General features: G+C 41.7%; 2 protein-coding genes across 2 annotated transcripts; one reads left to right on the top strand and one right to left on the bottom strand.

Annotated features, from left to right (window-relative positions):
• Positions 1-1,252: 1,252 nt before the first annotated feature.
• Positions 1,253-5,369, top strand: serpinc1 (serpin peptidase inhibitor, clade C (antithrombin), member 1). The gene is made up of 8 exons (XM_076991654.1): positions 1,253-2,849; positions 3,241-3,607; positions 3,707-3,922; positions 4,013-4,150; positions 4,260-4,478; positions 4,649-4,823; positions 4,912-4,976; positions 5,096-5,369. Exons 2-8 carry the CDS (start codon positions 3,242-3,244, stop codon positions 5,273-5,275), a joined length of 1,359 nt encoding a protein of 452 aa, XP_076847769.1. The 5' UTR covers positions 1,253-2,849; position 3,241; the 3' UTR covers positions 5,276-5,369.
• Positions 5,370-5,561: 192 nt separating this feature from the next.
• zbtb37 (zinc finger and BTB domain containing 37) lies at positions 5,562-22,516 on the bottom strand. Its single transcript, XM_076991639.1, has 4 exons — positions 21,993-22,516; positions 20,805-21,795; positions 20,382-20,481; positions 5,562-13,050 (listed from the first exon to the last, which is right to left on the bottom strand). The coding sequence occupies exons 2-4, from the start codon at positions 21,764-21,766 to the stop codon at positions 12,517-12,519; spliced, it is 1,596 nt and encodes a 531-aa protein (XP_076847754.1). The 5' UTR covers positions 21,767-21,795; positions 21,993-22,516; the 3' UTR covers positions 5,562-12,516.
• Positions 22,517-24,178: the final 1,662 nt, after the last annotated feature.

The following is a 24,178-nucleotide window of genomic DNA, read 5'->3' as shown; positions in this document are numbered from 1 at the left end:
GGCGGGAGTAAGAGTGCCACGCAGGTTTTGCGTGGTCTTTCCAACCGTTTATTAGCACTTTTAGAGAAAAAGGAGAAGTCATACATGAACTCAACTTTCTTATTCTGACCCTTTTCATACTCCGTTCAGCCTAGTTCATCACTCCCTCAACATGACAAACAGTGCAAGAATAAACGCAAGTGACTGTACAGAACAAACCCGCATGCCCCAAACAAACCACATAACATAATTCAACACATATAACTAACATTTACTCTTTTAAATGACTTCCTACGGCTGCAATTGTTCATGGGAGGAGCACACTCACATACTCACACACTCACATACTCCACCCCAATGCACCAGTGGCAACACCACAATATATATATAAATAAATGATCAATCATGATACCAACTAATTTGTTCCCTTATTTAAGTTTTATTCATGTTTACTAAGTTGAGGCCACAATGGGATGCCCAACGTGTTTCATTCATCTTCATTGCACTTGGATCTTGTACCTACAGTCAGCCCCGTCGACAGGGGGGGACAACCGGGTCTGTTGTCCCGGGCCCCATGGCCAGGGGGGCCCATCAAAGAGCCCAGCTATTTATTTTTTATTTAAAGTCTATAATTTTAAATAATCTTGAAATCTTTCATTAATATAAAATTCTGTACTCAAAATAAGCTCAATGGCTAAAAATATATGTTATTTACCTATCTGCATATTTTCCATTAAGTGTATACACCCCCGCCTCCCACTGAAAAATGGTTTGATCCAGCACCAACCGTAGCCGGCTGGTACCCGCCCAACAGCGGGAAATACAGTGGTGGATAGTTAAAGAAAATACAGAAATCTAGAGCGCAGAAAAGAAAGGAAAAACATTTACCTGACGAATTTTAAAGTTGCATTGTGTTCCAGGTTTGAAAATTTAGGCTAAAGTACTTGAAAATGTTTGAAATTGTAACTACTTCGTTTCACAACAAATATCTGTCTGACTGAACAGTTCACTTGTATTACGTTAACAAATACGAGCCTCTTGTAATTCCAGGACGAAACATGAGAGAACGTGAAGACGTTAAGATTGGGCGTTTTGAAAATAAACAACCATTAAATAATGTGATTAACAACGAATCATTTCGAGTATATGTATAAATATTTAACTTAATTAAGTTTAACGTGCTGTGAAATATTGAAATGGACCTTGAAAGTGATGTTCAAGTGCTTTAATTCCACCTTATAAAAGGTGTATGAACCCTGCAAACATGACTATGTTCATTGCACTGACGCGCAGCGCGTGCAAAGTTACAAAATTCGAGAGGTGCACGACCTCGCGAATCGACAGCGCGTGAGGCTCTTGCGCACGGGGCAATGGGGGCATTCCTCCATCATGCTGGAAAAGGCATTGTTGATCACCAAACTGCTCTTGGATGGTTGGGAGAAGTTGCTCTCTGAGGACATTCTGGTACCATTCTTTATTCATGGCTGTGTTTTTAGGCAAGACTGTGAGAGAGCCGATTCCCTTGGCTGAGAAGCAACCCCACACATGAATGGTTTCAGGATGCTTTACAGTTGGCATGAGACAAGACTGGTGGTAGCGCTCACCTCGTTTTCTCAGAACAAGCTGTTTTCCAGATGTCCCAAACTATCGGAAAGGGGATTCATCAGAGAAAATGACTTTACCCCAGTCCTCAGCAGTCCACTCTCTGTACCTTTTGTAGAATATTAGTCTGTCCCTGATGTTTTTTCTGGAGAGAAGTGGCTTCTTTGCTGTCCTCCTTGAGACCAGGCCTTGCTCCAAGAGTGTCCGCCTCACAGTGTGTGCAGATGCACTCACACCTGCCTGCTGCCATTCCTGAGCAAGCTCTGCACTGCTAGTAGCCTGATCCCGCAGCTGAAACACTTTTAAGAGACGGTCCTGGCGCTTGCTGGTCTTTCTCGGGCGCCCTGGAGCTTTTTTGGCAACAATGGAACCTCTCTCCTTGAAGTTCTTGATGATGCGATAGATTGTTGACTGAGGTGCTTTCTAGCTGCGGTACTCTTCCCTGTTAGGCCATTTTTGTGCAGTGCAATGATGACTGCACGTGTTTCTTTAGAGATAACCATGGTTAACAGAAGAGAAACAATGATGCCAAGCACCAGCCTCCTTTTAAAGTGTCCAGTGGTGTTATTCTTACTTAATCATGACAGACTGATCTCCAGCCCTGTCCTCATCAACACCCACACCTGTGTTAATGGAGCAATCACTGAAACAATGTTAGCTGGTCCTTTTAAGACAGGGCTGCAATGAAGTTTGTGTTTTGGGGGATAAAGTTCATTTTCTAGGCAAATATTGACTTTGCAATTAATTGCTGTTAAGCTGATCACTCTTTATAACATTCTGGAGTATATGCAAATTGCCATTATAAAAACTGAAGCAGTAGACTTTGTAAAAATTAATATTTGTATCACTCTCAAAACTTTTGGCCATGACTGTACAATTCTACAAGCATAAAGTCAAGGAAATACCATTCTGTTATAGATCTTGTGAGGAATGTCCCCATAGCGTTGAAACTAGTCTTTGGCCTGTGTCATCAGAAGCCATACATGCTTTCTTCACTCAGGTTTTTTAGGGGGTGGGTTTTGTAGTATATTATTTAAGCGAGTATTTAGTTGTGTTGAATGTAATGAACAACTTCATGGGTGGATTAGCAGGATCAGACTGATCAATAGCTCAAAGGTTGTGCTGAGCAAATTGTTCCATTGCAGTGTTCCATGGGGCACTGACCTGCTCTATAGTGAGCGGTAGCTGCTGACTGCATTTGATGCTTTTACAGCAGCCAATGCTACCCTGTATTTGACCTTTTAAAGAAAGATTTAAGATCACAACAGGTAAGCAGAGATTTCTTATGACGAGAAATATTTATCTTGACATTGGACTCTTTGGAGTCTTTTCAAAGAAAGGGGCATTTTGGGGGTGTTACGTTCACATCCGTATAATCTCTTGATGACTTGCATATTTTTGCTGCTATATAATGTCCTGCATGTCCTGTTACCAATATCTATTTGTGCTGGGTTTAGGAGATATATATATATATATATATTACACACACACACACACACATATATATTATATATATATACACATCCTTACACACTTACATTCCACCATTCCATACTCTCTTAACAGTTCTCTGTTAAGGAATAGCAAAAAATGCATTATCTTCTTTTTCCAACATTCTCCATCATCTTTGTTTTTACCCACTATCTCCACCTGGACTAGAATGAAGTTGTTGGTGTGCTTGGGAGCTCTATGGATCCTCTCCATGTCCCCAGCTCACGCCACCATAGACATCTGTAGCACTAAGCCCAAAGGCCTGCCCTTGCCCGTCTGTGTCTACCGCAACCCACATGTACACGATGAAGTAAAACCATCAACTGGGACAACTGAGAAAGTCCCGGACTCTACCAATCCTCGTGTGTGGGAGCTGTCTCAGGCCAATGGCCGTTTCGCCCTCTCCCTGTTCAAGCAGCTTGCTAAGGGCAAAGGTGATGATGCCAACATCTTCATGTCTCCGCTTAGCATCTCCACAGCGTTCGCCATGACGAAGCTAGGAGCTTGTAACAGCACGTTGGAGCAAATCATGAAAGTAAGGAGTCAGAGTTGTAATCTGTAAATAATTCCTCCTCATAATGTTTGAAATTATATTAATCAGGATCTGAAGTTGACGCCTGTCTTTGTGTTGTAGGTGTTTGAGTTTGATACAATAAAGGAGAAGACTTCTGACCAAGTTCACTTTTTTTTCGCGAAGCTTAACTGTCGCCTCTACCGTAAAAAGCACAACACAGTAGAACTGGTCTCTGCTAACCGCTTGTTTGGGGAAAAGTCTTTGACTTTCAATGACAACTATCAGAACATCAGTGAAATAGTCTATGGAGCTAAACTTATGCCACTTAATTTCAAGGTTGTTCTCTTTATTTCTACACAAATTATCTCTTTATAGAATAATTTTAGACCATTAATCATGCAATTTCCCTATTTTAATCTCTTATAGGAGAAACCTGAACTTTCAAGATTGAAAATCAATGAATGGGTGTCTGAGAAGACAAAAGGCAAAATAAATGACACACTGCCGGAAGACTCAATAGACTCCACAACCATACTGGTCTTGGTCAACACAATCTACTTTAAGGTAGAGACATCTTTAAGATTAGGCTTATAATGGTAAATGGATACCATTGATGACGTTTTCCCCATACTTTCATTTCTTGCTAAGTCACATCCAATGGTTTGTATTATAGGGCCAGTGGAAAAAAAAGTTTGATAAAGCTGATGTCACAGAGTCACACTTCCATGTTAGTGACAACCAGAAGTGCCTGGTGCCCATGATGTACCAAGAGACCAAGTTTCTGTATGGAAAGTTCCCTGAGGACGGTGTGAAGGTTCTGGAGCTGCCCTACAACGGAGGAGGCATTTCAATGGTACTGGTGTTACCGACAGGAAACACAAAGCTGTCTGAGGTATGTTTCTAAATCTGGTTGTCAAAGTCCACAACATGCTTTGCAAGGTTTTGTTTTTGTTACTCCTAAACTGAAAACTAGGCTGACTAATGCATGCAGGTTTGAGTATATACAAATATAAATAATATTAATTATATATATATATTAATTTAAACAACCACTTAATAAAGGTGGAGGCAGGACTAACTCTTAAGAAGCTCAGTGGCTGGTTGAACGCCACAACGGAGACCACAGTATCAGTACAGATTCCCCGCTTCCGCATTGAGGACAACTTCAGCCTCAAAGACAAACTAGAGGCTATGGGCCTTCATCACCTGTTCAGCGCAGAGCATTCCAACCTCCCAGGTAGGTCGTCCCTCGTGGCTTGGACTGCTTTCCCCGACTCCTAAGGGCGGAGTCTAACCTCACCATTGTCTGCTGATACTATTTTTAGGCATGGTGGCGAACTTCACCAAAGGCCTTTACGTTTCTGATGCCTACCACAAGGCTTTCCTTGAAGTAAGGCTCTCTTTCTTTTTTTGGTATTTCCATGCCAGTTCTATACAAGGAAGAGATGTGTCCAGGGTTGGAGGGACGATGTGTAGTGAGGTGTGAACTCACCTTGGCTGATCTTACAGGTGAACGAAGAGGGCAGCGAGGCGGCTGCCGTCACGGCTTTAGTGTTCCTGGGCCGCTCCCTCAACCTAAACCGCGAGAGCTTTGTAGCCAATCAACCGTTCCTGCTCTTCATCCGAGAGTCCACCATCAACACCATCATCTTCGCTGGCCGTGTGGCCAACCCTTGTAAAAGCAGCTAAAAGTGTACGTTCCTGTCACTAATTACCATGGAGAGGGAAGACAAGGTAGAGGAAGAATACCTCTGATGCATCATTTCATTCTTGACGCATTAAACAGGACGTTCTTGCTTATAATTTTTCATTATTTACAAATAAACAAGAACAAAAAAAAAATTGGCTTCGGTCTGTTAATGCAAGTATGTAGTAGTTTTATCACAAAGTGAAACTGCTGATCAAAGATCTTAAATGTAAAGGGAGGGAGGGGTGTCACATTTGACAATAAAATGCACTATTTTTGAGACAATACTAGGATTAAAACAGGTTTATTTTCCATGTTAGAAATTTGGGTTTAGCATTATCACACAATCTGGGCCTCTTATCATCAGACACATATAGAACATCGCAACAAATCCTTCACAGTTAACACCTAAAGTGCTTTTCCTATTAGGAGAATGGACTAAAAAATTGCCTGCTCGCAAGGAAGAAGAAAAAAAAAAAAAACAGTGGTTGTGAAAATAACCATTCACATTATAAATCAGTAATCACACCTATCTGTACCATTTCAAAAGGGAATATAAGAGTCTTGTAAAAAATTTCAGTGATTTGTAAATTGTTTTACATTCTATTACTTAGAGTTTTAACAATTAATATTGTTTTCAATAAATGTTTTACATTTTAAATATGTGTAATTGAAATCTAATACCATAATCATTTAACTTAATCCAGAGTAAAATACCTTTTTAAAAAATATGTTTAATTCATGTTTATGTAAAATTTTAATGTATACTAAAAATGTAACATGATCCAACATCTTATAAGACACGTGTAAATAACGTTATACACTATATTGCTTTTTGGGCGTAAACAATATAGCAAGACAATTATAAAGGTAAATATTTTGGCATATATTGGTGCAAATATAGATGTAAATAACCAGGTTAATGTTTGGCCATCACAACAGACATGCAAATTAACAAATAACATTTCTACTAAGTTTGTATACATTTTCCCCTCATTTTCTTGATCAAAGACCGAAGCAAAAAGCAAAGTCAAGAAAAAAATACCCCTTCCCCCGGATACAGTCACACGTTTTCTAATTTAAATCTATGTTATAAAACTTTGCATTAGACTCTTGTGTGTTCCCTGTATAAAATATTCCTATTCTAGTGGGATATTAAGATGAGACTGAACAAATCTGATATGGCTCAGTACTGTCATTCAGTACTGTCATTCAGTACTGTCATTCAGTGTTCCCAAGAAGAAACAAACAAACATAAAACTTTAGTATAGACATGCAACTGAAAACTTCACAAGCTTACTGTGATAAGAGACTGAAGAACTGAGGTAAGTGAACTGAATTGTGGACGAGGAGCGATAAACCATCCCGCACATCTGCAGGAGTGACGTGGCCTTTAAACGGTCTTCCTGTTAAAGGTCACTTTCATTTCTTATGCTCTTGATCACTTTTTTTTCTTGAATTGCACGTTCAAAACTACAACACGATCAGATCGGCATAAGTTCAGCTCCACAGCATTTTGTCAGGCTGATACTAGTGGTGAAAACACTCTGTCATCTCAAGCAGCTCACTTTTGCAAAATCAGACTTCAGAAACTACATATTTTGTGTAACACTGGTGTCCTAATACAGAATGCTTGTTCAGTCAATGTCTTTTATCTGCAGTAGCTGTTTTGATTATAGGAAACTTTAAATAGTACTATTATTTACACAATAACAATACGTTTGTCCTACGTTATTAAAGCTTTGAAAGCAGACAAAAAGGTCAACAGATTGAAACAACTAACTAGACCAAGAAGGGTGTGGACTTCAATGACCACAGTGACCCAAGATGGACGAGTGAATGTGAACACAAACAGATAAGATGATCAGTGCTGTGGGTGGGAAACTGAGCCTAAGGCAGATTTGCACAAGGGGTTAATATACGTGATGATTAGCCCTAATCTCCAAACCATCATCTTTCATTCATTTATTGTTTGTAACTCTGTTGATAACATGCTGCACAACACTTGGAATGCTTGTTCATAGATGGAGATACCTTGCTTTTGCGTTGTACTGAACAGAAAATAAACACAAACAAAAACACACACATCTTATACAGAGATCTGTCCATCACCTTACCCTTACATATATGGGACTGTCCAATATAACAGCAGGCCCATGTCGGTCTCCTAGACTTACCAGTTAAAAGCACACATAAAAACATTTACAGAAAATTACATTTTCATATTTTTGATAAAAGTATGAACTCTTTGTAATTATCTGGCACTTTGTAATCATGTTGCACAAATGACTTCCAAAATGTGATAAGTCAATTATAAAGACATTTAGTAAAAAACACACAAAGTAGTCAAATACTGCTTTAAATTATAAACTAGACACCTAAAGTATTCTAACCCATATAATTACTAACAAGTAGAAACCTCTTTTTATTACAGCTTCTGAGATAGACAGAACTAAAATGTAATGTGTACTTCATGACCTCTGTCTTAAATGTCATTTCCTTGTGTAATACACTTTTACTACTTCTACATTTCACCAGAGTTAACTGCAATTACTCCATCAAATCTTCTTAACACTTAAACACACATTTACATGAGCAAAGATATGATGGAGAAACTGTAGTGTACTATAGTTAAATATACAGAGCTGGCAGTGTACAAATATACACACATGCATAGTGTACTGTATGCACACTCTATGTATAGAAAAATAAATTCCTGTCTCACCCTTCCAGTGGGTGGACATGTAGTTTGTCCTTGCACTAAGGTCTTCTGGAGTGAGGCAGGTAATGTCGTTGCTGGGTTTGTTGGAGCCACTACTCCTGCACAGGGATCACCGGCCCAAGTGCCCCGATCATCACTGAGACAACCTTACTGCTAACTTTTCATATCCTCTCCATTTCCTCCTTCAGTCCCTGGTGCGTCTTCATTGTTTTGTGTTTGTCACTTTGGACATTTCCATCATTTGGGACTGTGGTATGCATTACTCCTGTTATAATCCTGCTGACTATTAATGTCTGGTTGGTTTCCTACTACTTGCTTATCTATTTGGACGTAGGGGATCTTAGCTTTGTGGTACTTTCTGGGGCTCCTCCCATTTGGACTTGTGGTCTACCTTTTCGTATAGGACCCCTAAAACTTGGTTATGTCTCTCAAGAGTATGCTCCCCTTGCCTGCATTTTGCTTCCTACTAGTAAGTGGATTGTCTCGAAGGTTTTTTTTTGCACAGGTCTGCATCTTGGATAGTGTATAGTGTGATGCAACACTGCTTCTGTTGACCTCCAGTTGAGCTTTTGATATTATTGTTCCCGTTTGCCTGTGGACATCTGCCGTACCACACGGATGTTGCTGTCTTTACTGTTTCTATCTCAAGGTTCCTGTGTGATCTCTAGGTATATGCAGCTGCCCTGCAGGTACGACACATGGCATTGTTGTAGTTCAGTTCCCTCTGCCCTGATCACATTTTCTGACCACACTTCTCCAGCCTGAATGCTGCTACACTGTGCTCACTACAGGTGGATTAGTGAGACAATGTCTCATTATACTCATCATCCATTTACAGGTGAGTGATGGAAGTTCCACTCCTGAATCTGGAACGACTGTAAGAGGACTTGAGCTTGTTGGGCCAGCGCATCTCCTTGGTATACACCCTCCATACTTTATGGTCATCTGGGCAATTATCTTCAAGCTGGAACTCCACTGAGTTCTGGAGGAATGGTCTTATTAATACAGAGCTAGGTCTACAGCACTCACGTTCGTGCACTTATACCCATTCAGCTTGCTGGCTAGTATTCAGTAAAGGAGCATCCATGTTGTGGACAAGCAGGTTATTGGTCTGTATTGGTCTTAGCTGGTGGTTGGTCTTCATTGGGACATTTCATTACCAATACTGACTTGCTTTGTCGTAGCTTACACGGATCAGTAGCTTGAAGCTGGTTTGTTTAAGTCAGCCATGTGGAGTTGTTAGAGTCTTTAGCCTGCAGCTATGGGTCACGTCAGGTCTAGCTGTCGACCATGTCTCCCACATTTTGGAGTGTTGTAATGGTGGCTGTTCCTGTTCTGGGAGATTGCTGCGCTCTGCGAACAGATCTCTTAACCTGATGATTTCTCCAGTGATTCATTCTCCAATATGGAGTTCCAGAACTATTCTGTTCTGAGTGGATCCAGTTGGGTTCTGTTGCCCTGGAACTGAAGAATGCTTTGGATGTCTCACTGGTGAAGTGGGCATTTACTCTTGTGGCTGCTGCTTGTTGCGAGCGTCCCTGCAGTTTGGCTTCCGGTGCCAGTAACCTTTGTTTAGCGGACTCAAGGGTCTCGTTTATGGGCCATACAATGCATTTCCTCCGTAGCCAGGCACCAGTCTTTGATGTTTGTGCCCTTCTGGAGATCTGTTTGGTTTGCTTCCATCCGAGAAGTCTTCATCTTGGTTTCCAGCCTTTGTTTCTAAGGGGGAGAGGCCTGTGACTTCCATTTTGTAGACTAGGGTCAAGCATTACTGCTGGATTACACCAACGTGTTGGTTTCAGTTATACTGGTAGTTGGAATTGTGCTTAATACTGCATTCTGCAATACTACATACTGTTATCTGCTAGTATAATGGCTCATGGTAGCCACTCCAACCATTCTCTTCTCAACACAAAATAAAGTCAAATTATTCATTTTGAAATAAGACATTATTTATGACTTTCATGAAGATCATGTCACATTTTAGAAGCCACTCAAATCTAGATAATTCCAAAGAGTTCATATTTTTTATGCAACTACTAGGTTATGATGTTTACAAGGGAATAAAGTTGTAATCTATATTGGCTGTGTTCTCATGAGGTTGTACTGGAGTAAAAACAGTTCCGCATTCACATCAGCATGCCCCAACACTGACCTGGGACCTGTCGGACACACTGATGCTGCGGTTACACAGTTTAATAAAGTTTTGTTGCTACTGCTTCTGAGGCATAGGTATTTACACTGAGTGGAGATGTTTGTGATATTTTTGTTAGATTTTTTTAAAGTTTTTGTTTTGTTTTTTTGCTGCACTTGTGAAAGTAACTGAGAGTGCGAGGACTGTGTGACCCACGCACACTGAACGGCTTAGTGTGGAAGTGAAGGTAAACATCCAGAGTGAACACGAAGTTCCTGACGCTTGTAAAAGTGTTCACAGAAGAGAAAGCAGGAAAGGTTTGAAAAGTTCTGACCTGTATTCATAAGAAGTGCGTTCCATTAAAAATATCAGTAGCTGATTCTCTTCCTGCTCCCACAGTCCTTATGGAACAAAAACGGTCACAGCCATGTGTGATTCACAGCCTCTAGAAGCCATCACCAAAAACACCGTTTCACTTTTACAAAACGTTTTTTTCCTATTATTTTAGACACTGTATCTTTATCCATTTTTACAAATACAAATTTGTCTATATATGCATAAGTGATATATAGTAGATATTTTAAAGAAGAAAAAAATCCCCCCCACCCCTTTTTTTTGTAAGTGCCGGATGTAATCTCTTGTTTTTACTCATCTACTGCCTAATCAGAGGTATAACAACATCTATGACATTTGTGTTCCTTTGGTTCCCAAGAGCTCCTAGCCATAGCACCAGCTGGAAACATCTGTTCACCAGTCAAGCATGAAAGCACTGAACCCCGAGTTTAAAGCGCTCTCCTCTTGTTTAACTGGCAATCCCCAACTCACAGCCATCCTGGCACTTCCCCTCACTCACATGCCCAGGACAACACCTCCCCCCGTGACCGCTGATGACCACTGCATGTCCTGGGTTTGGTTCTTCTTAGCTCCAGGTCTCTTATTGCGGACGTGCCGCTATGAGGCCGAAAGCTTAATGCGCAAAGCCGAGCACTTTCAGCCCAGCGCTCACGCTTTCTAGAAACGGAGAGGACAATGCAGCGAGCTGGAGAGAATTAAAAAACTTCTTAACAGTTCACTTATTTAAAAAAGAAAGAAAGTAAAAAGATAAAATATACAAAAAGGGATGCATGTGGGGTGGGGGCGGGGGGAGGGTCTTTAAATGTGAAAGACAGCTGAGTGCATCCTCCGAATCTGTATGAAACAGACTTATATTGCGTAGTGATATGAAAGAGAGGTAACTGAGTGGTACTGTAGCTTATCTGAGGTTGAAGTCTTTCCTGGTTTCTATATTACTATTAACATTCAGCAGCTAGTTTTGGAGTATGGAAATGTGTCGGGGGGCTTATTAGGAAAAATTAAATACAAATTAACAAACGGCATTGCTTTCGTTTTTGTTTTTCCACGTGCCACCATCTCATCTCTTATCTAAACATTAAAGTCACTTAATGCAACTGCTAATTAAATGTCTTGACCTGAAAAGTTAATGATTTTTTAGGCCTATCGACTAATTGCAAACATAAGAATTTATCACAAGCCAAGTTGGCACTTTATCAAACAAACACATTAGGAATCTGATTCTAGATCAGACCTGAGGGGGCCCTAACAAAAACAGAACCCGTTTTTTCGAGCCTAGCTACATCTGGGGAGGGGCAGCCCCCAGATCAGGATTAAGATTGTCTCAAGGCAAAAGAACAGAGGACTGCAATCTCCTCTTTTTCCCATAATCACCATCTGGCACAGAGAAGTTTGGCAACTTTAACGTTATTTGACCAAATCATAACATCTCTTTTTTTTTTGTCCTGAATTCTGAAGCTTCACTGTTAAGTTGTACAAAAATATAAAAACTGTAACATATATAAAAGACAGGAAAGGCAAATAAACAAACAGAAAATTACTGCATCCAGTGGTGTGTGAGGTTGTTGGAGTGTGGCTTGTCTTCATTTGTTGACATAACGGTTCAGTTTGTAAAGTGAAGGTAGATGTGGTTTAAAGCGCAGACATTATTCATAAATACCTAAGGAACACTAGCATTCTCTAGTTTTCTAGCATCCTGTTCTTTGCATTTGTTTTGTCATCTTATATCTTTATAGCTGAAGAGAAAAAAAGGCCCATGATTTACTAAAGTATTGGGCCAAATTCTGCTGATCCTCCCCCTTTTTGATTTCGTTTTTGATTTTTTTCTTTTTATATATATAAATCCTGTTTGTTATTCACCAACAGCAGCTTTCCAAAGAGCCAGAGAGCCTTGGCTTCATCGCCTGTTTTGACGCCCTCCGCACGTGCTCAGTGTGAACAGTGAGGCTCGAGGACGTCAACCCCAGATCCCTTTTTTAATCTCCGCCCCCCCACTGTCCAACCGCACGCTCCATATCGAAACCTCACCTGGCCCTTCAGTCGGGCCCAGTGGTAGACACGGACGGTTGAATGCCTTCCCCGAAGGACGACGCCCCTCCGCCTCGGCTGCCCGCCCCGTTGCCCTCTGCCTCCTCCTGGGTGGGCGAGCCATCTTCGTTGGGGCCTCCGCGGGACGTGACGGTGGTGGTGGTGGTCTCGGGCGAGGCGCTGTGGGACACGTCCTGGGGCGCACAGCCCGGATGGTTCTTGCGGAAGTGCTGGTTGAGGATGGCCTGGAAGGGGAAGCTCTTGCCGCAGACGTGACAGTGGAAGGGCTTGTTGCCCGTGTGCTTGCGGATGTGGTACTCCAGCTGGTCCTTGCGCGTGTACTTCTTACCGCACATGCGGCACACAAAGGGTGTGATGCCCATGTGCAGACGCATGTGTCGGTCCAGGCTGCCCTTCTGGTTGAACGACTTGCAGCAGTAGATGCAGGTGAGGCGAGGGTTGTAGCGGAACCAGCGGTCACCCACCTGCTCCCGCAGGTACTCCTCGTAACCGCCCATGTCAAACACGGCAGGTTCTTCCCCCTGGCCGGGAGAAACAGCCAGAACCAAGAGTGTCACTTTTGCATCTGCTTATAATAATATTACTAATATACTGTTTGCCGAGGATCCAGACTGCTAGTGGTGATGGGCCAGTCATGGTCTGGTGGTAGGGAACTGGTCTTGTGACCGGAGGGTCACAGGTTCGATTCCCAGACCTGAGGCCATGACTGAGGTGCCCCTGAGCAAGGCCCTAACCCTCAATTGCTCACTTGTATAAAAATGAGATAAAAATGTAAGTCGCTCTGGATAAGGGCGTCTGCTAAATGCCATAAATGTAAATGTGATGGAATATTTTCAACATCACTATCTTAACCAGGAATTAGGTTGTGCAGTTCAATGAATGCCACGCTTTGGAACTACATGCCATGCTGAGACCCATCAAAACACTGCTCACTCACTCAGTTTAACCTTTCCACCACAGTGGTCAGATCATCATATCCAATACTTAGAACTTAGTGCCAATGAGCAAAAACCACCAGCTCTAAAAAAGGAATCCCTTCATCAGAACTTGTTTAGCTTCTAGTGAGTTCATAGAGTCACAGGAAGATGGGCACAAATATTTTTCTTACAGTTACAGAGAAATGGGATAGACGAGACTGACAAACATGGTGCAAGTAGACAACATAAAAACATGTGATTGCACTGTTGCTAACAGCAGTCATAGGAAGGCTCTGTTACCCAATGTGGTGTTTCATGTGTTTAAAAGAGCAGAGGGGGTAAAAGCTAAAATGAATTCACTGGAGGCCATGACAGCTCGGAAGCAGGTACCAATTACCAGAGTGCCTTCCCTAATTGCAAAAAACAAACAAACAAACAAACAAAAAAGTGCCAAAGATATGATCACACAGCATGTGCAGATTATAACATGTGCAGTTTAGGGATAGGGAGATTCACTGATTCACATCGGTGATTCGGTACACATGTCTGCGATTTGACTGCACCGGTAGATTCAACGTGCATCGGGTTTAATTTGCGGGCGAATTTACGGTGCATCTCCTCTAGCCTTTTTGCATCGGCAAATACCATGGTTAAATCGGGTGTTTTGTTTTCCAGTATCTATTCCTTATTCTAACATATTTACAGAGGCAACATACTTTTTATTGATTTCTTTTTTTTTGAGGCAACATAAATGCACCATCGTGTCCTCAGGTACTGACGCAAACACGCAGACGTACACAACAAAGATGGAGGGAAACGAGAGCATTAGCAACGACAAAGATATTTAATGCACCAAAAAAGACACACAAATCAAACGTGTGGCAATATTTCGGATTTTTTAAGCAATGTGGTCAACTTGACAAGACGCACGCAATCTACAAACAATGCCGTGGGGCTATCAAATACGTTAGTAGCACAACGAACCTGGCGATACACATGAAAAGACGGCACGGTGAGGACATCTCTGCAGTCGCTACCCCCTCATAAGTCTAGCAGACAGTAGTGTTGCAGATCATAATTTTCACTATGTTAATACAGTACTTTTAAAAACTGTTCATCTTATGTTTTAAACGTTTTGTATAAATATAGATGGAGAAAATAACTGAATAATTCACTTGAATAAATTAATGCTCTGTCTGAATATACTGAATTGTGAATTTTTTATATTATGTATTGGTTTTGCTCCATTGAAAACACCAGGGGTGAGTTTCCCGAAACGTTCTTAGCGCTAAGTACTTCTTAACCTCATATGTTTCATACAAGGTTACGAAGCGCTATGAACATTTCAGGAAACCCACCCCAGATGCATACATCCCTTAAATTGTTAGAGAGTAAAGTAGAATTGTGCTATTGAGTTAAGAAAACTGATGGGTTAGGCCAATACATCCTCAAACCTCAACTAACTGTATCGAATGATCATTTATCAAACCGAATCCTCATATAATAAGTCATATCGTTATCAAATCATTTTGAATCGCATCATATCGTGAACAGGAGTGATTTGTATCGCATCGTATCGACAAGGGGTTTCAGAGTATCGCAGTTATATCGTTTCGGTGACAGTGTATCGAGATGTGTATCGAATCTACCTTAGTGGTGAAGATATACATCCTTAGTGCAGTTATATCGGCTCCGACAAACATTTGTGAAACAATGGGTCGCTCTCAGGAGCTCAGTGAATTCCAGTGTGGTAGGATATCACCTGTGTATTAAGTCCTGTCGTGAAATTTCCTGGCTTCTAAACAGAGGTGGGTAGAGTATTCAACAATTTTACTCAAGTAAAAGTACAGTTACTTGAACCAAATGTTACTCAAGTAAAAGTAAAAGTATGCATCCCAAAAATTTACTTGAGTAAAATTTTAAAAAGTATTTTGATTAAAAGCTACTCAAGTAGTGAGTAAATGCATGAGTACTGTCTCGTGTCAGTAAATTACATCATGGGAAATTGAATTACGGGAAACAATGACTTTTAATGATAAAAATAATTTATTATAAATAAATATATATATAAATTATTTATTATAAATAATATGTATTTTTGTTTGTTCCTAATTAGGCCTATGTAACTTTAATGTGTTCCACAAAGGCACTAACTGATGAGACTGTCAGCCAATACGTGTAGCTACAACTTGACACCAACTGAATCAATTTGTAGCAGACTTAATCATCCTATATTGCTAGTGTGTACAATCAGTGTGAGAACTGGTTTTTAGTATTGCACTGCGTTACATTTAATAATTACATCATACAAACGTTATGCCTCAGAGATATAGCATTACACAAAATTATACATACAGCAAACTTATCGCATTGTGTTTCCTCATATTTGATGTTGAGTTCTTGTAGGCTGAAATGTCCACACGTTTGCAGACACAATTGGCAGCGCATTGAGCATTGAGCGTGAGACACACGCATTTGACCGTCTTCACACGCTTACACGCCACACATCCGATTTCTCATGCTGAAAAAAATCTAGTTTATTTACCTCTGATCCATATCTATGATTCAATGAGTTACTAGTTCGCTCTGGCGATCGATCGATCGCGATATAATACTTAATTTGTGTCCATTTTACACCCCCCCCTCAACAATTTACGTTCACCACCCCCACCCCCACCCCGGTTTAAATCTCACTAAATGATCTTGAAAACTTGGCAACCCTGCAGCGCATTATATAACTGTCCTTTTACACGTTTGTAATGTAAACATTGGCTGTATGAGGTCAGGGATGCTCGGTAGGTTTTTCTGTCACTTTCTTGCTACGGTGGAGAAAGTTTGCTTATGTGATCACGTGATTGACCGGCTTCATTTGATTGGTCACTCGTACTCGGGTGACGAGAGGTTGGTCAGTCTTCTCACTGAAAAGACGAATTATTTACAAAACGAAAGTAACGGTAGCGCGCGGCACAAATCCGATTGTAACGGAGTAAAAGTCGCGTTTTTCTCACCACATATTTACTCAAGTAAAAGTAGAAGTCTTTCATATTAAAACTACTCCTACAAGTACATTTTTGTCCAAAAAGCTACTTGAGTAAATGTAACGGAGTAAATGTAACGCGTTCCTACCCACCTCTGCTTCTAAATATTCCAGTCAGCCGTCAGTGGTATTATAACAAAGTGGAAGTGATTGTGAATGACTAACTCATTGCTGAAGTGGTTGGACACGTGAAACGACAGAGCAGAGTCAGCAGATGAGGCACATTGTGCACAGTGGACTCCAAGATCAATCACTACGGACCTCCAAACTTCATGTGGCCTTCAGATTAGCAAGAACTGTGCATAGAGAGCTTCATGGAATGAGTTTCCATGGCTGAGCAGCTGCATCCAAGCACAAAACACAGTGCTGGATGTAATGGCGACACTGGACTCTAGAGCAATGGAGACCTGTTCTCTGGAGTGACCAATCACGCTTCTCCGTCTGGCAATCCGATGGAAGAGTCTGGGTTTGGCATTGCCAGGAGAACGGAATTTGTCTGACTGCATTGTGCCAAGTGTAAAGATTGTTGGGCTTGGCCCCTAGTTCCAGTGAAATGAACTCTTAGCATACCAAAAGATTTTGGATAATTTCATGCTCCCAACTTTGTGGGAACAGTTTGTGGATGGTCCATTCCTATTCCAACATGACATGGACAAGCAAGGTCCATAAAGACATGGATGAGTGAGTTTAGTGTGGAAGAACTTGACCGGTCTGCACAGTCCTGACATCAACCCAACAGAACACCTTTGGGATGAATTCGAGTGGAGACTGCAAGTGAGGCCTTCTCGTTCAGCATCAGTGCCTCACAAATACACTTCTGGAAGAATGGTCAAAAATCCCCATAAACACACTCCTAAACCTTGTGGAAAGCCTTCCCAGAAGAGTTGAAGCTGTTATAGCTGCAAAGGGTCGACATCATATTAAACCCTATGAATTAAGAATGGGATGGCACTCAAGTTCATAGAGGAGCAAATACCTATGGCAATACAGTGTATCTTGTGGGGATAATGTCAGTGCATGAAGCAGAATCTACCTTGCCGGCTTCCGTGAGCTTAGGAGAGACTATGCTGAACTGTAAGCTGTGTTGCTTGACCAAACCAAACAAAATTGTTAGCAAGAGAAAGACCTTCTGGTGGAGGGTATGTGCTCTTGGCAGAATATGGATACCACAGTCATCAGACAGCTAGAACCCATCAGACAGCTAGAACCCATCAGACAGCTAGAACCCAGGGAAAGACGACAGAGCAAAAGTAGCTACCTGTCTCTGGAAAGAAAGTAAGTAGCTAACTTACACTGAAAAAAGTTTGAGGTTTAAATTAAGGAACTCGAGAGCCAGGGCAATAATTGAGGGGTAATAAAATTATTGGGGGTATTACACAGGGTAGCTCGTAAGATCATGCCTTCCATAATAATTTAAAGATAGAGATATCCTCAGCTTCTGCAAGGATGAGACTAGCTGGGTTAAAACAAAGACATCTTGCTGAATAAAGAATGGGATATTGGACAAAGAGGCGACTGCTCAAAAATCACTTTAAGGCCAGTTTTTAGACTGAGCTGTAACAGGCTGTGCAAAGTCTCACTGACAAAAGAACTTTACTGTTTCAGACTTCCAACAGTCCACACAATACAGGCCTACCAACAGGCATTTGGCCGTGTGATTTTAAGAGATTTCAGTACACAGCCCAACAACACTAAGGGTCGAAGGGGTAAAGATGGAGCATTATCGGAGACACAGACTCTCGGTCTAAGTAAAGCATATATTTAGTCACTGAACACCAGTGTCAAAATGTACACAGAAACAGAATGAAACTCTATAGAAGAAAGGGCAAGAATTCAGACAGTAAAGACACTTTGAAAGACTAAGACTAAAATAAAATGTTTGAAAGCTACATTATATTGCTGAAAGTATTCGCTCACCTTCCTTGATTCACATATGAGCTTAAGTGACATCCCATTCCTAATCCACAGGGTTCAATATGACATTGGTCCACCCTTTGCAGCTAGAACAACTTCAATTTTTTCTGGGAAGGCTGTCCACAAGGTTTAGGAGTGTGTTTATGGGGATTTTTGTCCATTCTTCCAGAAGCGAATTTGTGAGGACACATAATGATATTGAACAAGAAGGCCTGACTCTCAGCCTCCATTCTAATTCATCCCAAAGGTGTTCTATCGGGTTGAGGTCAGGACTCTGTGCAGGCCAGTAAAGTTCATCCACACTAGACTCTGCCATCCATGTCTTTATGGACCTTGCTTTGTGCACTGGTGCACAGTCATGTTGGAAGAGGAAAGGGCCAGCTCCAAACTGTTACCACAAAGTTGGGAGCATGGAATTGTTCAAAATGTCTTGGTATGCTGAAGCATTCAGAGTTCCTCTCACTGGAACTAAGGGGCCAAGCCCAGCTCCTGAAAAACAACCCCACACCATAATCCCCCATCCACCAAACTTTACAATTGGCACAATGCAGACAAGTACCGTTCTCCTGGCAATCAGCAAACCCAGACTCGTCCATCAGATTGCCAGATGGAGAAGGACAATCAGTCACTCCAGAGAACGTATCTCCACTGGTCTAGAGTCCAGTGGCAGTGTGCTTTACACCACTGTATACGACGCTTTGCACTGCACTTGGTGATGTATGGCTTGGATGCAGTTGCTTGACCATGAAAACCCATTCCATGAAGCTCTCTGCACACTGTTCTTGAGCTAATCTGAAGGCCACATGAAGTTTGGATGTCTGTATTGATTGACTTCACACTATGTGCTTCAACATCTGCTGACTCCGCTCCGTCAGTTTACATGACCTACCACTTCGTGTCTGAGTTGTTGTTGTTCCCCAACACTTCCATTTTCTTATAATACAGCTGACAGTTGACTGTGGAATATTTAGGAGAGGAGAAATTTCACGACTGGATTTGTTGCACAGGTGGCGTCCTATCACAGTTCCACACTGGAATTCACTGAGCTCCTGAGAGCGACCCATTCCATCACAAATGTTTGTAAAAACAAGTCTGCATGCCTAAGTGCTTACACCTGGCTTTATACACCTGGAAGGCCATGGAAGTGATCAAAACAACAGATTCTGATAATTATGAATTATGCACTGCCAGAAACACCCTAGTGGATGCTAGTGCTTTGATAAGCTTCTTGTTCCACAAGATTTTATTTCTGTATATGCATTAAAATCTTTGAAAATGATAAGCACATTCCTGTAAATGTATTTATGCTGAGCACTAAAATGCACATTTGCTGGCCAATTTGCAAGCAGAGCACAGGTTTATTTCAGAATCTTCAACCCTGTGAAAGGTGTAGCCTGTGGGCAGAGCTTAGACAACACTCATAACTGAGCAAGCAAATTCTAACAAACCTCTCCATCTCTGAATGTTGGTACCAATCCCTTATCACATCCCAAACAATGTCCACTCACCCTGACATTAGCATACATTTCCTTTTTATCTGAATGCTATTCACTTGCAGTTTTCAAGCTGCACATAACAGATCCCACATTGTTTGACAGCTGCTATCACAGCCCACAGCAACTAGCAGGTCAGTTCTACACTAAGACACATTTAAACACCACCACCAAAAACAAACGTATATCTCAAGGTAGATTTTTACTGTTAGATCCCTGTTTCTAAACCTTTCCTACATAACAGGTTATCAAGAGCACTTTTCTACTAAACACTGTGAACAGTCACCTTAAAACAAGGGAAACTGACTTTGTCGGCAGTTTGCAACACTATTAGTTTCATTTGGACCTTAAACATGAGCAGTGTTGTGACAGTACAAGACTAGATTACCCTCATCAGTGTTCATTGTGATACTATGACAAAATACATCACCAAGTCCTGACCAACACTCTTGATTTTATTTGGTGTCGTTTGTCTTGTGGAGTCGGTGTACCTGAGAAGTCGGGTGCCTTTGGTCGTCCACCCTTCCTGGAGACTCACTTTTGGCCCGTGGTCGCTCGGCCATCACCACTACACTTCCTGTTGGGCTGAACCTGCCAGACATGCAGAAAAAAACACCAGCTGGAACTTCTTAAGTGTCTCAAATTTCAGTCAATCACACCATTAGACTTAATATCATGGACAAAACATCACCTTTTCACACTTAAAGGATCAACAACATTCATAATTTATCACTAATGAATTTATGTAATATTCTACAAGCAACCAATTTTTTTTTTGTTTACTAGAGAGTAGTTTTTCCACTTCCTCAACACAAAGCCACTTGTAACATGCCAACTAACTGAACGCTAGCTTGTTTTCATATTTCATTAAGTGCTTTAAGTGCTTTTAAACCATCTCTCCCCTGAGCACGCACCTCTCGGACTCGCTGAAGCTGCTGGAGGGTTGAGAGCTCTTTGCTCTGGAAGCCCTCGTGACAAAGCCCTCCTGCACCAGAGTGCTGCGTCCTGAGGTGTCAATCATCACAGTAGGCCCTTCCTCCGCCCCACTCCCCTCCTCCGCTGATGCCTGAGTCTCCGCCCCCATCCACTCCTCCATGCGTTCGGTCTTGATCCGCAGACTCTCCACCACGCGCACCGTCTCCTCCCCTCCCCTCTCCGCCTCAGGCCCCGCCTCCACGTACCACTGGCCCGCCCGGTTGATGCGCAGTATGGGCTCTTTTCCCGAGCCCACCACCTCAGAACCCAGTCCGCTGTGCTCCACGATCTGCGGGCTCATGGACTCCTCCGGTGGACTGACCTCACGGACCTCTCGCACGTCCATGACCCCCCCCGCACCACCATGGGGCGTGATCACCCTGGAACCGCCGTGTCTGGGGCTGAGGGGGCGGGGCCCTCCCAGCACAGCCCCGCCCCGTTCGGCCTCCATGGTTCGGCTCATGCCCCTGTGGGCCTGCCCTCCCGCCAGCTCCTCTTCCACATCCGCCAGGCTTATCTTAAAGTGAATGCCCTCCAAAATCTGGGTGCACCGGTCGATAATGTGCTGCATCTGAAGGAAGCTAGCAGCCGTCAGATAGCTAATGATGTCAGCCAGCTGCAGACACAGGCGACCGGTGTAGCAGAAAGACAGGAGCTGCTCAAACACACAAGGGTTCCTGATTACCGTGAGTGACACCGTGCTCATCTCGCTGAGTGACATGTGGTCCCTGAAATATGGGGAACTGGCGGCCAGGACCACTTTGTGAGCGCGGAAACTCTGTCCCTGTACGTTAACCACAATATCGCACAGGCGGCCCTGCATGCGCAACTGGTTCAGGTGGGACAGAACGGAGTTGCTGAAGTCCGGAATATCAAGCTGGATGTTTCCTGCTCGGTCCATGCGGACTGACTTATCGCTGCCGCTGAAAGCTGGAGAGGAGAAAACCTCGTGAAGGTCCAACAGTTAAGCATAAATAGTCTATATAATACAGTTATTAACATATATTTAACAAAATGACGAATGAAAACGATAACAGTATGCATAAAGTTTTTAAAGTGTAAAATCCTTCGCTTTTTAACATTTTTTAAATCAGGATCTGACATGACCAACAATTCACTCCACTTACCTTTTTAATATCACAAATCGCGCCCCTAATGTTCGGCACTTGTTTATGGCTACAATAGGCAGTTCGCTGCCAAAACGGTTACAAGATTATTTGCGACTAAAGTTACCATTCTCGGTTGCATAGATTAATTTAAGTGAAAAGCGATATCGGGCTACTTCGAGACGCCTATGTGAGCGTGTGCCATGGTAGTGGGCGAGGGCGCTGTAGTGCGGCAGCAGCGTGGCACCGTGTCGGCCACTGGAACACTGCAGCGCGGTGATGGAGCCTACAGCCCGGCGGTGTTAGCTACAGGGAGGTGCCTTGCCCGGTCACCGTAAAATAATACGAAAATTGACACGACAAAACACACTTTCTTCTCCCTTTGACGAACAACATTTATCGAGTTGCATCAACGTTTCTCCATTAAGTATTTACTGCTCAACAATTTCACTTAATCGCCCGTTGTTTCTTCCCATTTCTTCGCCGCTCTCATATTCCCCATGTATGAAATGAGCCAATGTACAGAAAACACTGGGCATTCTGGGAAGTGGAGTTCTACACACACCTCCTGTGGCAGCGCTAGACAGAGCGGCTGACAAACGAGGACTTATATTCCCATAATGCTTTGTATCGATGTCACAGTTGGGTAAGGGGCTGTAGTTTGGTTGCATTTTTTTGCTATAACCCTTGTTCATTTTTGCTTCTCTGGCCGTATTTATTAGATATAGTATACAAATACAGTTTTAAATATACTGACATGTATTTGCCCATAAGCATTTAGATTTAAATTATCCACCAATGAATAATTTGACCAACAGCAATATTGAACATTAGTACTGTTGTTAAAACCATTAATAATTTAAAACAAGAAAATTAACATGCATTGGGCTAACCATGCCGAAGGTAGTCTTTTTAAATAAAGTTTTTATAAGCTAAGGTAAATAGTGACGTGTAAATTTTAAAAGCTTTGCTTTGTATTTCACTCAGGTATTCGGCTACAGTTAAAATTACGATCTTTGCAAAAGTGCATGCTCACTTTTATTACACGTATTTTTTCCACACTTGTTTACTTCTTCCTAATTACTTCCCTTTTCACTCGTTTCCTCTTCATAAATTATGACAAGACACTAACAAAAGTTCATAATGACCGCCTCTTAGGTTTATTCTTGCTTTGCTTTAAATGGCGAATAGTCCCGGAGCCTTTGACAGAACTCATTTGAAATTAAGTCATCATGGCTTCAAGTTGTTATTCATTTTGCACACAGGCACACAACCTTTTTATCTCCTCATCTTATTTGTCATCGGGACACGAGTATAATGCTCAGATGTAGCCTTGATGAATCTAGTGGTTCTGCTGAGTTCTGCTGTGATGGTTGGGACACAGCTACACTAGTAGTAGGATAGAGCAAATCTAAGTGGTTGTGTGCAAAATTCATAAGAAAATGTCATTCCTGCCTCACCATGTTTATGCAATTTCTTTGTTCCTATTCGCAGGTTTCTGCTCAATTAAATATTGCCCATATTAATTAATAACTGATAAAAAAAAAAAGTTATTGGCATGTATGACTGAATACAGGGTCAAATGCAGGTTTTTTCAATTTTCTCTTTAACTATTGTTTATACTTTAACAGTTCTTCTTAACGTGCCACTGACAGCAAAACAATTCTTTTCACAATTATGACATTTCCAAATAATAAGTATGCAGTATTAAAAGATGTTTATTATTTGACACATCACAAAACACACAAACCAAAGATCGCAAGTGATTAGATAAACACATAAGCTTTGACAGCATTCAGTAATACTGATCTGTTTAGTACTGAAATGTTTAGTTAATTCCACATAAATTATGTTTAAACTATAAATATGTACAAATTAATGACAAAATCAAAATGGTGAATGTAATTAAATACTATTAAATGCTATAATTTAAATGATATTATTTATTTGTAGGAAAAGCCATAATACTTTATGCATGTGTGCATGATTGTGCTTTTAAAAACACTTTCCACACTTCTTTAACTAAAATAATAAAAAGATCTTCAACAGATTCAAAGTATCTAGACTCTGTCTGGACTCTAGAGCAGTGGAAATGTGTTCTCTGGAGTGACGAATCGCACTTCTCTGGCAATCCGATGGACGAGTTTGGGTTTGGCGGTTGCCAGGAGAACGGTACTTGTCTGACTGCATTGTGCCAAGTATAAAGT

This window comes from Brachyhypopomus gauderio, unplaced genomic scaffold (genome assembly GCF_052324685.1).
Source record: "Brachyhypopomus gauderio isolate BG-103 unplaced genomic scaffold, BGAUD_0.2 sc84, whole genome shotgun sequence".
NCBI lineage: Eukaryota > Metazoa > Chordata > Actinopteri > Gymnotiformes > Hypopomidae > Brachyhypopomus > Brachyhypopomus gauderio.
The sequence above is the reverse complement of the archived record's forward strand: the minus strand, read 5'-3'. Positions and strand labels throughout refer to the sequence as shown.

Coding starts and splice junctions, on each gene's coding strand:
- serpinc1 (XM_076991654.1), top strand. CDS start 3,242: ATGAAGTTGTTGGTGTGCTTGGGAGCTCTATGGATCCTCTCCATGTCC. Junction 3,923..4,012: donor TTATGCCACTTAATTTCAAG/GTTGTTCTCTTT, acceptor AATCTCTTATAG/GAGAAACCTGAACTTTCAAG. Junction 4,824..4,911: donor AGAGCATTCCAACCTCCCAG/GTAGGTCGTCCC, acceptor TACTATTTTTAG/GCATGGTGGCGAACTTCACC.
- zbtb37 (XM_076991639.1), bottom strand. CDS start 21,766: ATGGACCGAGCAGGAAACATCCAGCTTGATATTCCGGACTTCAGCAAC. Junction 20,482..20,804: donor AGCTTCAGCGAGTCCGAGAG/GTGCGTGCTCAG, acceptor CATGTCTGGCAG/GTTCAGCCCAACAGGAAGTG. Junction 13,051..20,381: donor AAAGGCACCCGACTTCTCAG/GTACACCGACTC, acceptor TCTCCCGGCCAG/GGGGAAGAACCTGCCGTGTT.